Raw genomic sequence first — 16,407 nt, 5'->3', positions numbered from 1 at the left:
AAAATTAAATCTAATCAACAAGGTAATTAAGATGTTTATACCTCGTAACTTACTACAAAATAATGATAGTGCTCCTGGAAAAACAAAATTCCATTTTTTTAATATATCAACTATATTTTTGTAGCCCATTTAACACTCATCTTAATTTAGTATCACAAACATTTTGTCTTAATTAAAATATCCTGTAACTCTCTCATTGTCTGTTCTTTCTCTTCCTGCCCTCCCCCCTGCCAGGGCTCTTGCTCTGCTTCTTCCTATTAAGTATATCTAGAAAATCTACAAATACCAGGCACTCACTTTAACATTTTCTGCCTGGAACTCTCTTCAAAAATGACAAATTCCTGACTGATTCTACATTGAAATCATGGTATATTTACCAGGTAGTTCAAATATATAAAATATGATCTCATTAACTATTAGTATTCTCCTCAGAAAATGCTTTATAAATAGAATTTTGAATGATATACTATTATGAACAGAGAGTAAACTCAAAATTAGAACAGAAAACATCAATTTTTATAGGCTCATGGAAGCATAATACTTTTTTTTAATATGAAGCACAGGACATGGAACTAGTAAATTAGAACCAGAGTAGAGAGAACAGGGTCTGTAGTTAACAAATAGAGCACATACTTAGCATGCATGAGGTCCTGGGTTCCATCCCAAGCTTCACAAAAAGAGAAAAAGAAAATAACAAACTCAAGAAATAATAGAGGAATAGAAATATCTGGTTCGTTCAAAAAATATTAAAATCTTTTATTGTGTTCCTGCTTTTTAGTCCCAATTTAATTACCATGGCAAGGGGTATACTTGGTAATCCCATTTCTCATGATCTGTTTCAAAAGACTGATCCCACCATACTTGTCCAGGGGCAGGCTTGAGACAGCAAGTACAGCATTTTCTCTTTCCCCTCAGTTGCAGCACAAGAGGACTGGAGGTTGAAGGCTGTTCCCTGTAGTATTCCCACATCTGCCTTCCTTCCAGAGAGTAACAATAGTTACTTAGATTTGGAGCCATCTCACATGAGTTCTTCATAAAGATATTTACAATATATGAACTATAATGCAATCTCATAATTTCATCACTTTTTCTCTAGCCCAATGATTACTAGGAATACAGGTTTTTCTATTTCTCTCCCCTGGTCTATATAATGTAAGTAATTTCTTCTCTCAAAAATTTCCAATAAGTCTTACTTTATATTTCAATTTTGAAATAATTCTCCTGATCATCTGCTGTGTGAAACAATAAATGTGCTGTATTCAAAAGCTTTAGCTAAATAAACCATGACTGCATTGTCAGTAGTTAACCATAAATGCTTCATAAGGAGAAACTGAATATACTTTCTTGAAAACTCTGTTTGGATCTTTATTTGCTTACAATGACCAGTTTTATATTCCTGATCCAATGAAACAAAACTCCTTTTATTATTTAAGTGTTGCCAAAGAATATTAAACCTCAGAGTTTTACATATATATATATATATATATATATATATATATATTTTTTTTTTTATATATATATTTACATGCCTGTAATTCCAGCAACTTAGAAGGCTGAAGCAGGAAGATCACAAATTCAAGACCAACCTTAGCAAATTAGTAAGACCCTTTCCCAAAATAAAATAAAAAAGGACTGGAGAAGTTGCTTAGTGGTAGAGTGTTCCTGGGTTCAATCTCCACTACTCCCCCCAATAAAAACGGAAAAGGAAGAAATCTTATGGTAACTAAAAACCTCACCTTAAAATAATCATACATTCTTAAATTTAGGTTAAGAAGCAAGAAGGCAGTATTGAATTCTTTATTTATCACGAGGAGTGATCACATCAATCTAGGTTATCTACCTGACACTTCCTTTCTGTCTTCTGGCCTTTCCCAATACAGACTAAATTAAGAAGAGTGTTAAATGGGTTACAAAAATATAGGAATATGGAGACATATTACTTTTCTTTCTCTCTCTCTCTCTCTCTCTCTCTCTCTCTCTCTCTCTCTCTTTTAGGTGCTAGGGATTAAACCCAAAACTGCTTTACAACTGAACTACAACCCCAGCCCTTTTAATCTACATATTTACTTATTTATTTTTGAGATAGAATCTCACTAAATTGCTAAAGGCCTCACTGAATTGCTGAAGCTGGCCTTGAACTTTAGATCCTCCATCTTCAATGTCCCACTGGGATTATAGGCATGAGTCACCTGCCTGACTATATTACTTTTACTAGCAAGAGAAAGTACTCTCCAAAAGTTAAGTACCTTTAATTAAAAATTTAAAAGAATCTTTAGAAAAACTTTATTTTTTAAATATAGTTTTAGTTAATCCTGCAACGATTTGTGTTCATTTGATCATTAAACATTTGGTTATATATTGGAATTTCCTTGCACTCTAAGTAGAAATCAAACTATTAATTAACAGTGAGGAAAAAACTAAGTATATAAAACTTAAAGTAAGAGATTATGTTCATTGACAGTAAAAATTGGGTTGTATATATTCTTATGGGGGTATTCCTGAAGGCAGGTGGGGTTGTCTTCCCCCGCCTCCAATGAAGTTAAAACTTTCATTTAGCAAACTTGAAAAACTGAACAATTTTACCACATTTAGAGCAGTCTAAGACTTCAAATTATAAACTAATCTGTTGTAAGTTTTTGGACTTACTTTGAATACTCCTCCACTTATAAAATCCCTGGATCATGTGGGAAGATAGAAGGAACCTGGCATAACTTTGGGCTTTCACACACCGTTCAGAAAGTACAATCTGTTAATCAATCACTCATTAAGAGGTGTACTTTTAAGATTTTCGATCTCCTTCAAAGTGTTTATCGTAGCATTTCAAAATTAACTGTGTTGTCTGTCTCTAATAGAAAGCTAACAACAAAACACCATACAAATTTACACTTAGTTTTCATTCAATAACTCTGTGTTAGAACAAATGTGCTCATATGTAGATACTCTATATGTTTTTCTTTTGAGAACAACACTCCAAAGAAAAAGCTTGTAATAGATAAAGATAGTTTATTATTAAGCCACACTTAATAAATATAGCATATTTCATACCTGGGTTTTCTAAAAAACTGAATTTGTAAACACCATTACTAGACAGACTTGATAAAGAGAAGCACAAACATGTTGTAGTATTTTCCCAAGGAGACATGGCAAAGCAGACTTGAATGTAATAGGTACAACATTTAATTTCATTATATCTAGAACTATAGTCTGCAGCTATCAAGTTATTTTGTTCCTTAAAATAATTGTTTGTTTGTTTGTTTTAAGAGAGAGTGAGAGAGGAGAGAGAGAGAGAGAGAGAATTTTTAATATTTATTTTTTAGGACACAACATCTTTGTTTGTATGTGGTGCTGAGGATCGAACCCGGGTCGCACTCATGCCAGGCGAGCGCACTACCGCTTGAGCCACATCCCCAGCCCAAAAATAATTGTTTTTTAAAGTTAGTAATTTCTAAGTATCCTCCAAAATTTGGAATTAATTAAAATTTAAATAGACTAGTGTTCTAATTTCTCTAAATTAAGAATAAATTTAGCCAAAGAATCTTTGAGTTACATATTATTTAAAATTAGTCAATATCATCTTAATAAGCTGAAATGTGCCATTTTATTCTGTTCCTTTTTAAATATTTTTTAAATTTTAATTTGTTATATATGACAACAGAATGCTTTACAACTTATATTATACATATAGAGCACAATTTTTCATATCTCTGGTTGTACTCAAAGTAGAGTCATATCCTTCGTATCTTCATATATGTACTTAGGGTAATGACGATGATTGCATTCCACCATCTGTAAGGTTGTGGAATATTTCTCCTCTGGAGTGCTTATAGGAAAGATAATAAAACCTTGAGATGGAATAAAATTTCTATTTCTAATTTCCTGTGTTGGTATCATTATTACATTTTTTTTTTCATATCATACCCAAAAAGAGCTTCTTAGAGCTCAGGACTTATTTTTTTCAGAGGATGCAGGGTTCCAGCATCTCTGTTGAGTTTTTCTTACTGATTCTGTCTTAGTTAACTTCATTTATATAGATTATTGTGCTACCACTTACTTAATTGCTTTGACTGCATGGAGTCATAGAAAAGGCATCGCCAACTTGAGACTTGCTATAAAATATTTCTTCTGGATTAAGAAAACCTCGTTCAATCATATATTCAATTTAATCTTATTTTCAAATTAAAAATATGTGTGTTCAATGTAAAAAGGAATATAACCATATTTAAGTGAGGAAGCATGATTGTTTATTGCCTTTTATAGGCTGCTTTAAGAAAAACGGAGCATTTGAGAGGAAAGATTTAGAACTCCTTGGTGCAGTTCCCTCTTGAATAATAACTGTTGATGTCATAGATGGTCTCTGTTCAAGAGCATTACCCATCTCTACTAACTACAAGCCCTGTATTTATAATTCAACTTCTTTCTGTCTCTCCAAGTAATGAAGTTTAACTTTTCCTATCCATTGTTCCCCTGAAAGCAAAATAACAATAAACTTGAGTAGTTTTGGCATCAGAAACCACATACCACTAATCTTTATCTGTGCTGAGTCAACTCCAAATACCAGTTTGAGCATAAAATATGGGACTGTTTTATTTGTTACAAAGACCAGCTTACTAGAATTAAAAGATATTATTAGGGCTGGGGGTTGTGGCTCAAGCGGTAGCGCCATTCGCCTGGCATGCATGGGGCACTGGGTTCGATCCTCAGCACCACATAAAAATTAAAAAAAAAAAAGATATTGTGTCCACTGAAAACTGAAAAATAAATATTAAAAAAATCTCTCTCTCTCTTAAAAAAGATATTATAGATGTATTATCACAGAAATTTTAAAGTAGCAAATGCCAAATGAATATATGTATGCCTGTATGCATAAGTATGCACATACCACTTAAAAAATGCCCTGTAAAGTACTATACTAGCATTACCGTTTTGTTATAGTTGTTTATTTCTTTTCTCTTTCCCCCTTTCTTTTTCTTTCCTTTCTTTTTTCTTCTTTCCTTTCTTCTCCTTTCCTCTCTTGTCCTCTCCTTCCTCACAATCTCTCTTTCCCTCTCACAATCTCTCTCTCTCTCTCTCTCTCTCTCTCTCTCTCTCTCTCTCTCTCTCTCTCTCCCCTCATGCATGTCAGGCAAGAGGTCTACCACTGGCACCTGCAACCCCCCTTACCTGTATTCTTGACCTAGTTATAATAAGTGTTAAATTCATAATTACTGAATTTTCTTAAAAATATCTTAAAAATCTGTCAGACATTCTGGTTCTCAATATTCTTACAGTCAAATTACAATAGTCTTTTTCTATGCATGACATTAATATTTCACTACATACCTCTGTGGCTACTCCTTACATATAAATGAAGAACATTTGACCCTGTTATCCTATGAAATGAAGATATATATTTATTCCAGTGAAAAAGCCTGCTCATAAATTTGTGTTTAGAAGGAGTGCCTAGGGTGGTGAGAATCAATATTCATAGATTGGGCATTATCTAGAAAGGTTTTTTTTTTTTGACCTTAAGACAGATGTGAGTATTTGCATATCTGTTTTTTTTTTTTTGGTGTTAAGATTATCGATCTCTCTTTATATAACATATTGCCAAAGAAATACTTTTAAATAGCATGAGTAATGTATGAATAGGAAATAGAGACAATTATGTATAAGCACCCTTTTAGTGTTCATCTTAAATGACAAGTATACTCATAACAGTTCCTAAGATAGTAAATAGCAGAGTTGGAATAAAATATTTGTTGAGAAAATAATAAATGTACAGAAATCTTGATGTGCAAGTATATATTAAGAAAAAAAAACTAAACCTAAACTTTTGATTGTATCATAGCTTCAGTTTATTGAACAGTTTAATTTTACATATTATTGTCAAAGAAAACATATTGACTTGAAATCTGAGTGTACAATCTGAACTAGATAGTTCCAGTGTTCATTTCATAAGTGTATAAAACCACATGTGTTCAAACCCTTCTTCCCACACTTTGCATTTCTTTGTCTTGATATTGTAACTTTTCCTACTATCCCCTTTGAGACTTAGATTCCTGTTATGCTTTGGATCTGGAATGTCACCCAAAGTCTCGTGTATTGCAAGCATGGTCCCCAGTGCAATAATGTTCAGAGATGGGGCTTTAAGGATATGATTGGATCTTGAGGTATCTAACCTCATTAGTGTATGAATCCATGTGTAAGCTTTTTGTTGCTGTGAATGAAATAGCTGACAAGAACAACTTAGAGGATGGAAAGTATATTTTGGCCCCTGGTTTCAGAGATTTACTCCATGATTAACTGTCTCCATTGCTCTGGTCCATAAGTGAGGTAGAACATCATGGCAGCAGGTCATGGCAGAGGAGTTTCTGCTTACCTCAGGGCAGCCAGATAGCAAAGAGAGTAAGGGGAAGTGACTGCAAAGAAGACAAATCTTTCCAGGGCATGTCTCCAGTGACCTATCCCCTGCCACCATACACCACCTGCCATTGGGTACCACAAATTCAGTCCATTCAAACTAGAACGGACTGATTAGGTCATACCTGTCATAATCTAAACATTTACCCCTGAATATTAATGCATTAACACAGGAGCTTGGAGGATAACACCTTATATCCAAACCATAACAATCCATTTGGTGGATTAATAATTTGAATGGACTAATAAAAGGTGGTAGAAACAGCAGGTAGGTGAGTCATGTTTGGAGGAATGGGTATGCTCCTAGAGACCATATCACACATAACTTGTCCTTAGATCCTTCCTCTTTCTCTTTCTCTACTCTCAGGCTGTCATAAGCTGAGAAGCTTTCCTCTGCCACACCCATTTGTCATGATATTCTCCCTCTCCTCAGGTCCAAAGCAATGGGTCCAGCCAACCATGGACTGGAACCTTTGAAACCATGAAACAAAACAGATCTTTCCTCCTTTAAGTTGTTCATGTCAGGTATATTGATCACAGCTTCAAAAAGCTGACTAACACACCTCCTTGAACACAAATATATTTTTCTCCATTTTCTCATTAGATTAGACATCATACCACCCTCCTATCTCGTCTTTAATGCTTTTTTTTCTCTCTTCATTTTAATTTTCTCTAGCATTGTACAATTCAACGGACCTATTATGTGGGTTACCCATTAGTTTTAAATTTTCTACTAGCCATAATAAGAAATAGAAAAAGAAACAAGCCACAATATATTTATTATTTAACTCAATATAGCTGAAATATTTTTCAATATGTAATTAAATGAAGTTTTTGAGATGTTTCACACTATTATTTGTGATGAATCTTCAAAATCCAGTGAGTAATTTACACTTTTAGTACATGTTAATTCAGACTAGCCTCAGTGCAATTGATCTGTAGTCACATGTGTCTAAATAGCTTCTATGCTGGCCAGTGTAGCTCTAGATCACTAAAATAATATATTTAATATAAATCTATAGTAATATAGAAGTTAGGTATTAAGAATAAAAATTGTGTTGGCTGGGGTTGTGGCTCAGCAGTAAAGCGCTTGCCTCACATTTGCAAGACCCTGGGTTCAATCCTCAGCACCACATGAAAATAAATAAGTGAAATAAAGGTATTGTGTCCAACTACAACTAAAAATAAATAAATATTTTTAAAAAAGAATAAAAATTGTCAAAATAATTTAAATATTTAAATATAACAGTAGATATTAACCAAGTAATGCTCTGATTTGTATTACTGTGCTAGGAATAAGAGTCCCACATATTTATTTAAATTATTACTTTAAGGACCTCAAACTTCCAGTATGATATCTTTTTCTCCTGAAATTCTTCCCTTACTTAGCCAAGATACTTTGAATAAAATACATTTACAAAACGCATTTTTCTGAATAACAAGAGTTGGAGATGTAAAAGTTGAAAGCAATAAAGGAGACTACACAGCAAAAGCCCTTCATTTCACAGAAAAATCCTTCCGACTTTGTTTAACATGGTATGTTGCAAAAGAGCCATTTGCTGTGATCACTATGCAATTTGGGCTTGGCAAATATTTAGGGGCAAAAAAAAAAAACAGAGAGGAAAAGAAAATATAATTACGCCATTAGAAATTCTGAAATATGAAGGGATTTTTTCCTGCTTAATCTTCTTGTCAACCCTTTGATGTAGACATTAATTTCTCAAACCCAAAGAGGACAGTATTGAATTTCAGATAGTTTCAGTTCACTTAGCCTGCCTAAGGTCACAGAGCTAGTCTACATGTCTCCAAAGCCATCAAATTTCTACTACTCAACTCTGCTCTCTTCATACAATGGTCCAACACATAGATAGTGTGGCATCACTTAGAGGCCTCCAGAAGCATGTGGACCTCAGTTTTGAGATTGTTGCATAAATAATTTTGTAAATTATTCTTTATTATACCTTACTGTAACCATCTTAAGTGTACTTGATCATTTTCTAATTTATTAATGCATTTTAAAAATTACAATATGCTGCTACACTTAATCTATGTAGATATAATCTCCCCTCATTATATTCATTCACACACACACATACACACACACACTCCCAGGTTACTCTTACCAGACTTTACCAGAATAAGCTCCAAAAATAAAAAGGAAATGAAGACAAGGAAGGAAACACACACTTGAGGGTATTGTAGGAGGATGTGATTGTGTTCATTTTTTTCTTCTTCAGTGATCACTGTTTGGGGAGCCACAAAATATTTCAGAAAGATAAATCAATCATTCAGCTTCAGCTACAGAAAAATAGGAAAGCTCCAGGAAAGTTATCACGAAAGGTAAGACTCCTTTGCATTGATTTTCATTAACAAACTGATACACTTTAGGACAATGTTCCTGTCTTTATGGCTTCCTGCCAATTCAGAAACACCTGACTTAATGAATAGATCTTTATCTGAATATAGTATTGAAATATACTGAAAACTTTATCTGCATGCCTGTTAATTTAGACCAAAACAATAACATGAATGCATTACTTCATTTTTAGTGTTTGGGACTGAATGTTTGTTCCCCCCACCCCCCACCCCCGATTCCTGTGTTGAAAGCCTACTCCCTCGGTTGTATAGAATTAGGAGGTTGGGACTTTGAGAGGTAATTAGATTAGATGAGGTCATGAGAGAAGGGTTCTTGGGATATTAGTGCTCTTTTAAGAAGAGATGAGAGACTTGCGTTCTGTTTCTTTTTTCTTTCCGCTATGTGAGGACACAGCAACAAGGCTGTTTTCTATAACCCAGGAAGAGAACTTCACCCAAGCTTGAAACTCCTGGTCTCCAGAACTATAAGAAATTTGTGTCTGTCATTTAAAACTTCTAGTCTATGGAAGGATTTTCTTATAGCAATCCAAGCTAAGACATTCAGAATAGTAAATAAATTGGTCTCAGAAAAGTTATTGATGAGAAACTTACTAAATTTTATAACTTGGTAAGTCATAATTATAGCTTACATCTATATACTGAGAAGTAAAAGGAATAGAAAATGTAAAGAAGAAACTATTGAAGGCAGAATAATAACACAACTACTGTTCATTTGAAAACTATGTATGTCTCTAACTTAAAGTAGGACAAATTAATATTCACACCATATATAATAAAATTACCTAGAAGGAGATTACTGTGCTTTAATGACACTATTTCATGCGGTTAGATGATAATTTTATTCTCTGTGTGATGTCTTAAGTTACTTCCAAACCAAATTGCACAGTATGCGGTGAACTTTGATTTTTTGGCAGTTTTTATCTGTAGAATCTTCCAATTACCTGCTTTAAGCAAAAAATCCTATCACCTTGTCATTTCCATCAGATAACAGATTTCTAGTGCATGATTCTTTTTTTCTATTATGAGGTGTTTCATCATAAAAAATGTCAGGTGGTATATTGAGTTGTAATATGTCTATATGGAGTATAACATAATGAGGCCAAAAGAGAATTGTTTAGAAATATCTTTTGGATCTGGTTTTCAAATTGGCCGCTGTTGACAGCTCTAGGGCTATGCATCTGAAATTTCCACAAAGAAATATTATGAAGCGCAACTGATATCGTCAGAATTAATAAACTTAAATTCTTCAAATTGCCCTCAGTGTTGCAGAAAAAGCTGAATCATCATATTTCATTGCATCATGAAGGAAGAAGAGAAAATATACGATTCTAATTTGTATGTTGCTAAAAATAATTTATCTCATTGGTGTAGTAATTTACAAATCACTGACATTTTAGTCTCATATAAATTAAGGTTTATTTTAAAATCCATATTATTCTACCACTCTGATAAAATATGAATAAATAAAATATGAGCCTCTATTTTATGTGTGAGACTCTTAACATTTCTATCACATTTAATCTTAACAATTCTGTGAGGCAAACACTACTGAAAATAAGGAAGCAGAATCCTAGGGAGCCCCTCTGACTTTCCCAAGATAACAGTCATGGAATTGATATGGAAAGGAGCTTGGATTTGAACAAGCCAGTAAGTCTTCAGAGCCCACACTTTATTCTACCAACTTATATGGCAACTGTATTTAGAATCTACACTCTAATCTCAAAGATTTTTTATATAATTTTTACAGTAATTTTATATTTTGTTTTGCTTTCCACAGCCTTGTTCATATACTTCAAAGTCTGGGGCATAATAGGTGCTTAATAATAGCTAAATACTATGCATATATTAGGTGCCAGGCACTGTTCTCAGTGCTCAAAATGATAAAATAGTTCAAGTGCCAAAAGAAGGTAACAAATACTCTAATTTTCCTATCAGATAATTAAAAGTGCTTACAAAGTTAAGAAAAGAATTAAAAGGTTCAAAATGCTCATAGACAGTAAATAAGAAAAATGGGATTTGAGCAAAAGTAGTCTGTCACTCATTGTTTATTTTGCTGAGAAGAAGCTTTTTAGTTTTAATCCAGCCTATTTATTGATTCTTGATTTTAATTCTTGCTCTATAGGAATCTTATTAAGGAAGTTGGGGCCTAATCCCACATGATGGAGATTTGGGCCTACTTTTTCTTTTAATAGGCACAGTGTCTCTGGTTTAATTCTTAGGTCTTTGATCCACTTGTGTTTTGTGCATAGTGAGAGATAGGACTTTAATTTCTTTTTGTTGCATATGGATTTCCAGTTTTTCTGGCACCATTTGTTGAAGAGGCCCTTTCTTCTACAATGTATGTTTTATTGGAGCCTTTGTCTAATATAACTGTAATTGTGTGGGTTAGTCTCTGTGTCCTCTGTTCTGTAGCATTGGTCTACCAGTCTATTTTGGTGCCAATGCCATGCTGTTTTTTTTGTATTTTTTTTTTTTTTTTTTTTATTATTGCTCTGTGGTATAGTTTAAGTTCAGGTATAGTGATGCCACCTGCTTCACTCTTCTTGCTCAAGATTGCTTTAGCTATTCTGGGTCTCTTATTTTTCCAGATGAATTTTATGACTTCTTTTTCTATTTCTATGAGGAATGTCATTGGGATTTTTATTAGAATTGCATTAAATCTGAATAGTGTTTATGGTAATATGGTCATTTTGACAATATTAATTCTGCCTATCCAGGAACAACAGAGGTCTTTCCATCTTCTAAGGTCTTCTTTAATTTCTTTCTATAGCATTCTGTAGTTTTTGTTGGAGAAGTCTTTCACTTATTTCGTTAGGTTGATTCCCAAGTTTGTTTGTTTGTTTGTTTGTTTTGAGGCAATTGTAAATGGGGTAGTTTTTCTCATTCCCTTTCTGAGAATTTGTCACTGATATACAAAAATGCCTTTGATTTGTGGGTGTTGATTTTGTATCCTGCTACTTTGCTGAATTCATTTACTAGTTCTAGAAGTTTTCTGGTGGAATTTTTTGGGTCTTCTAGATATAGAATCATATTGTCAGCAAATAGTGCTAATTTGAGTTATTTTCCCATTCGCATCCCTTTAATTTCTTTCATATGTCTAATTGCTCTGGCTAGTGTTTCAAGAACTATGTTTAGTAGAAGTGGTAAAAGAAGGCATCCCTGTCTTGTTCCAGTTTTTAGAGGGAGTGCTTTCAATTTTTCTCCATTTAGAATGATGTTGGCCTGGGGCTTAGCATACATAGTTTTTGTGATGTTGAAGTATGTTTCTATTATCTCTACTTTTTTTAGTGTTTAGGTGAGGTGAATAGAGAGCCTACATCTTGGGAGCAAATTTTTACCACTCACACACCAGATAGAACACTAATCTCTAGGGTATATAAAGAATACAAAAAGCTAAACACCAAAAAAACAAATAGCCTAATCAATAAATAGGCCAAGGAACTGAGCAGATACCTCTGAGAAGATGATATATACAATCAATCAACAAATATGTGAAAAAATGTTTAATAGCTCTAGCAATTAGAGAAATGCAGATCAAAACTACTTTAAGATTTCATCTCACTCCAGTCAGAATGGCAGCTATCAATAATACAAACAATAATAAATGTTGGCAAGGATGTGGGGGAAAAGGCACACTCATACATTGCTGATGGGACTGCAAATTAGTGTAGCCAATCTGGAGAGCAATATGGAGATTCATTGGAAAGCTGGAAATCGAACCACCATTTGACCCAGCTATCCCACTCCTTGGTTTATACCCAAAGAACTTAATAGCAGCATACTATAGGGACACAGCCACATCAATGTTTATAGTAGAACAATTCACAATAGCTGAACTGTGGAACCAACCTAGATGCCCTTCAGTAGATGAACGGATAAAGAAAATGTGGTACATATACACGATGAAATATTACTCAGTAATAAAAGAGAATAAAATCATGGAATTTACAGGTAAATGGATAGCGTTAGAGAATATAATGTTAAGTGAAGTTAGCCAATACCAGAAAACCAAACACAGTATGTTTTCTCTGATATTAGGAGGCTGACTCATAGTCAGGTTGGTAGGGGTGCATGGGAGGATTAGACAAACTCTAGATAGGACAAAGGAGTGGGAGGGAAAGGGAAGGGGCATAGGGGTAAAAGAGATGGTGGAATGAGATGGATATCATTACCCTAAGTACATGAATGAAGACATGAATGGTATGAATATATTTTTTATACAACCACAGTTATGAAAAATTGTGCTTTATGTGTGATATATGAATTATAATGAATTCTGCTGTATATATAACAAATTAGAAAAAACAAACAAACAAACAAAAAAGTAGTCTGTCATAAAACTTACAATGTCATCCAATCCAGTGTCTTTGAGTTCTTGTCATTGCCACCATTGTCATTATGTGCAAGGACAAGCACAAAGTCATCATTGAGTATATAGTATGTATCTGTAACCCAAAGGGCCTGTTCTAATGTGTCATTTTAATCATAGAGATTATTGTTATATGCTTCTTTTTTATTCTTCATGTTAACTTTGCTAGTAACCATCTCTATACTCCATATAATAAATAACATCAACTCTTGGCTGAAACCAGAATTTATGAACAGAAAATATATATGCCTTTTCTTTTTTTAGTTGCACATGACAATACAATGATCTTGACATGTCATACATTTGAATCAAATGGGGTATAATTTCTCATTTTTCTGAGTGTCCAGGTTGCAGAATCACATTGGTTATACAGATACATATATACATACATCAATACTAGTGTCTATTTTATTCTGCTGCCCTTCCTATCCCCCCCTCCTCTCCTCTCCCATCACTTCTTTCTACCCAATCTAATGTGACACATTTCTTTCTTTCTCACATCATCATACATGTATTTTGTATAACGATGAGGGTCTCCTTCCATCTTCCGTGCAATTCCCCTTCTCCCTCACTTTCCCTCCTACCTCTCTTCCCTATCTAGAGGTAATTTTCTTCTCATGCTCCTCCTCCCTACCCCATTTTGAGTCACCTCCCTTATCTTATCCACAACTTTTCCTAGCACTGACTACAGCTGTGATTTAAAATTTTATCATATGCCTGAAGGCAAAGGAATTTGTGTACTTTCCATTCATTTAATAAGTATTTAGTGTGTAATTTCTATGCAATAGGCTCTGCATGAGTGACTAGAATAGTAGACAAAAATCAACCAAGTCTCATCCAGGAAAACCAGCTGGCCCAGATTCCAAATTAAAGAGCAATGCAGCCTTTACATAGGATAAAAGAAAGGTACTCCATGTCTCCATTTTCCAAATCTTGACTCTTTTAAATTTCTTTTCATGATCACATTCCAAAGTAGAATACATTACATTATATAAACATCTTTAAGACTTCACTTTTAGGAATGAGCATAAGTATTATGTGTGTATGTGTGTGACTAATTTAAGAACTATTTGTTAAACATGTTCTATATGCTATATATAATACTTGTCTAATACAGTAAAAAAGTTTAATGACCACAGTTCAAATCCAGAATTATGTCCTAGAAAACATATAGTGTAGATTGGTAACTTATTTTTTCATCAAACAAATAAATAATTAAGCACCTATTATGTGGTAGAAATTATTCTAAACACTGCCTACACAAAGACAAGGCATATTGGTACCTTCTTTAAAATTTAGTGTTCACATCCTGGTAGAGAGACAGAGAATTAAACACACACACACACACACACACACACACATATATATATATATATATATATATATATATATATATATATATATAAAATGAAGTTCAACAAAGATATGTCCTTCAAAAGAAAATGTATCTATTTCTTGAGAGGCAGCTGTAGGGGCAAACTGATACAAATGAATATGAAGGATTGGCAGTGGAAATTGTTTTTATGTCTAAATTCTAAAGCATGTAGTCCTAGCTCTGACCATTTGAAATGAGGAATATTAAATTTATTAATTTGGCATCTTGTTTCAAGAAATAACTTTGGTCTCATATTGCCCATTTCAAGTGTTCACTCTTAGGAAAATTATTCAATACTCTGCACCTTAATTTTTATCTAAAATTATGAATAATAAATGGTATTTAGCCAATGTGGCTATTAGGGGAACTCAACTGAGAAGTATAAGTGAGGAGCTTAGGTCTGTGCCTGACCTTGGTAGGATTACATAAGTATTAGCTATTGATGTCATAGAATTAAGGTGACAGACAATATTATATTTCAGTCATTTACTAGTGGAAATTTTAAAGCCTTATTAAAACTAGTTTGCATTTAAACATTTAAAAACTTGGGAAAAAAATTGAGAGATATGGGCATTGATTTCCTATCTCAGAATAATGTGTACACCACAGTATCACTTGTTAGCTTTCTGTTGCAATAAAAAAAATCCCTGAGACAATCAACTTATGAAGTGAATTGTTTCAGAATTTTGGAGGTTTCAGTACATGATCCATTATCCCAGTTGCTTTAGAACCTGTGGTAAGGCAGCTCATCATGGTAGGAGTGCATGCAGAGCAAAGCCATGTACCTTACCATGAACCAAAAAGCAAAAGGAAAAGGTGAGGAAGAGATGGAGGCCTCAAAATCCCCTTTAAGGGCATTCCTCCTGTGACCAAACTACCTCCCACTATGCCCCAGCTCTTAAAGATTCCCCCGCATCCCAATTACATGACCCTGGGAACCAAGCTTTACTACATGGGCCTTTGGAGGACACTAAAAATCCAAACTGTAGCATTCTGCTGCTGTTCCCTAAGGGTTATGACTATCTTACAGTGCAAGATGTCCTTAGTCCATCTCCAGGAATCCTCAAAATCTTAATTGTTCCAGCATTGCTCAAAAGTTGAAATCCAAAGTCTTCTTCAAGACTAAAGGCAAATTCAGCTGTGAGCCCCTGTGAGAAATCAAAACACAAGTAACATACTTTCAAGATAGAATGATGGGACAGGGCACAGGGTAAATATTACCATTGAAAAGTATGGAATAGGGGAAGAGAAAGGAATTGTCACAAATCAACACCAAAACCCAGTAGGGCAAACATTAAGCCCTGAATCTTCATGCCCAATACGGAGGACAAACTGTGGTGGGATATGGAATTCCACCTATACAGCCTTGCTTGTGTTCACCCACAATGGTACTCTTTTAGGAAAACTTTTGCATACTCCCTAGAGCTTTCCTCAACAGGCACTACTCAATGCTGGGATCTCTACCTTTCAGGGTCTAAACTATAGCTTTTTGTATGCACTCCCATAGCTCCATGAATCACCCCACTGCAGGGACTTCAACACTGTAACACACTGCCTGGCCTCCAGAGCTTTCCCTTGAAATCTTAATGGATGCCTGCAAAAACAACATCATATGGACAATGCCAAGTTCTGCTGCAAGCATGAGCTATACCTGGACCCACTTGAAACTAGCTGTGGTTGGCCTCTGAGTACCTTGCTGTCTTAACACTGGAAAGTCATTCTGAAGTGGTCCTGTGTGCACAGGGTGTCTATCTCTGATGTCTTTCCTCAAATTAAAGTCTTTGAAAGAAATTCACGCTTCCAGATCTCTGAGCCTACCAATGGGTAGGGTAGCCTTGCAGATTCCTGAGATATCTTGGAGGCATCCTTCCTATTGTCCTGGCACAAA

At 34.3% G+C, this 16,407-nt stretch overlaps 1 protein-coding gene across 3 annotated transcripts in view; it reads left to right on the top strand.

The window, feature by feature from the left end:
* Pik3c2g (phosphatidylinositol-4-phosphate 3-kinase catalytic subunit type 2 gamma) overlaps positions 1-16,407 on the top strand; it is a 332,111-nt gene that overhangs the window by 28,862 nt on the left and 286,842 nt on the right. For all 3 annotated transcript variants that reach the window (XM_026391946.2, XM_026391945.2, XM_026391944.2), the window contains exon 5: positions 8,637-8,739. In XM_026391946.2, coding sequence (XP_026247731.2) covers positions 8,637-8,739 — 103 coding nt within the window. The remainder of the gene's footprint in view (positions 1-8,636; positions 8,740-16,407) is intronic.

The sequence above is a fragment of the Urocitellus parryii genome, chromosome 5, assembly GCF_045843805.1.
Source record: "Urocitellus parryii isolate mUroPar1 chromosome 5, mUroPar1.hap1, whole genome shotgun sequence".
Lineage (NCBI taxonomy): Eukaryota > Metazoa > Chordata > Mammalia > Rodentia > Sciuridae > Urocitellus > Urocitellus parryii.
Note: the sequence above shows the minus strand (reverse complement) of the source record. Positions and strands in the feature narration are given on the sequence as shown.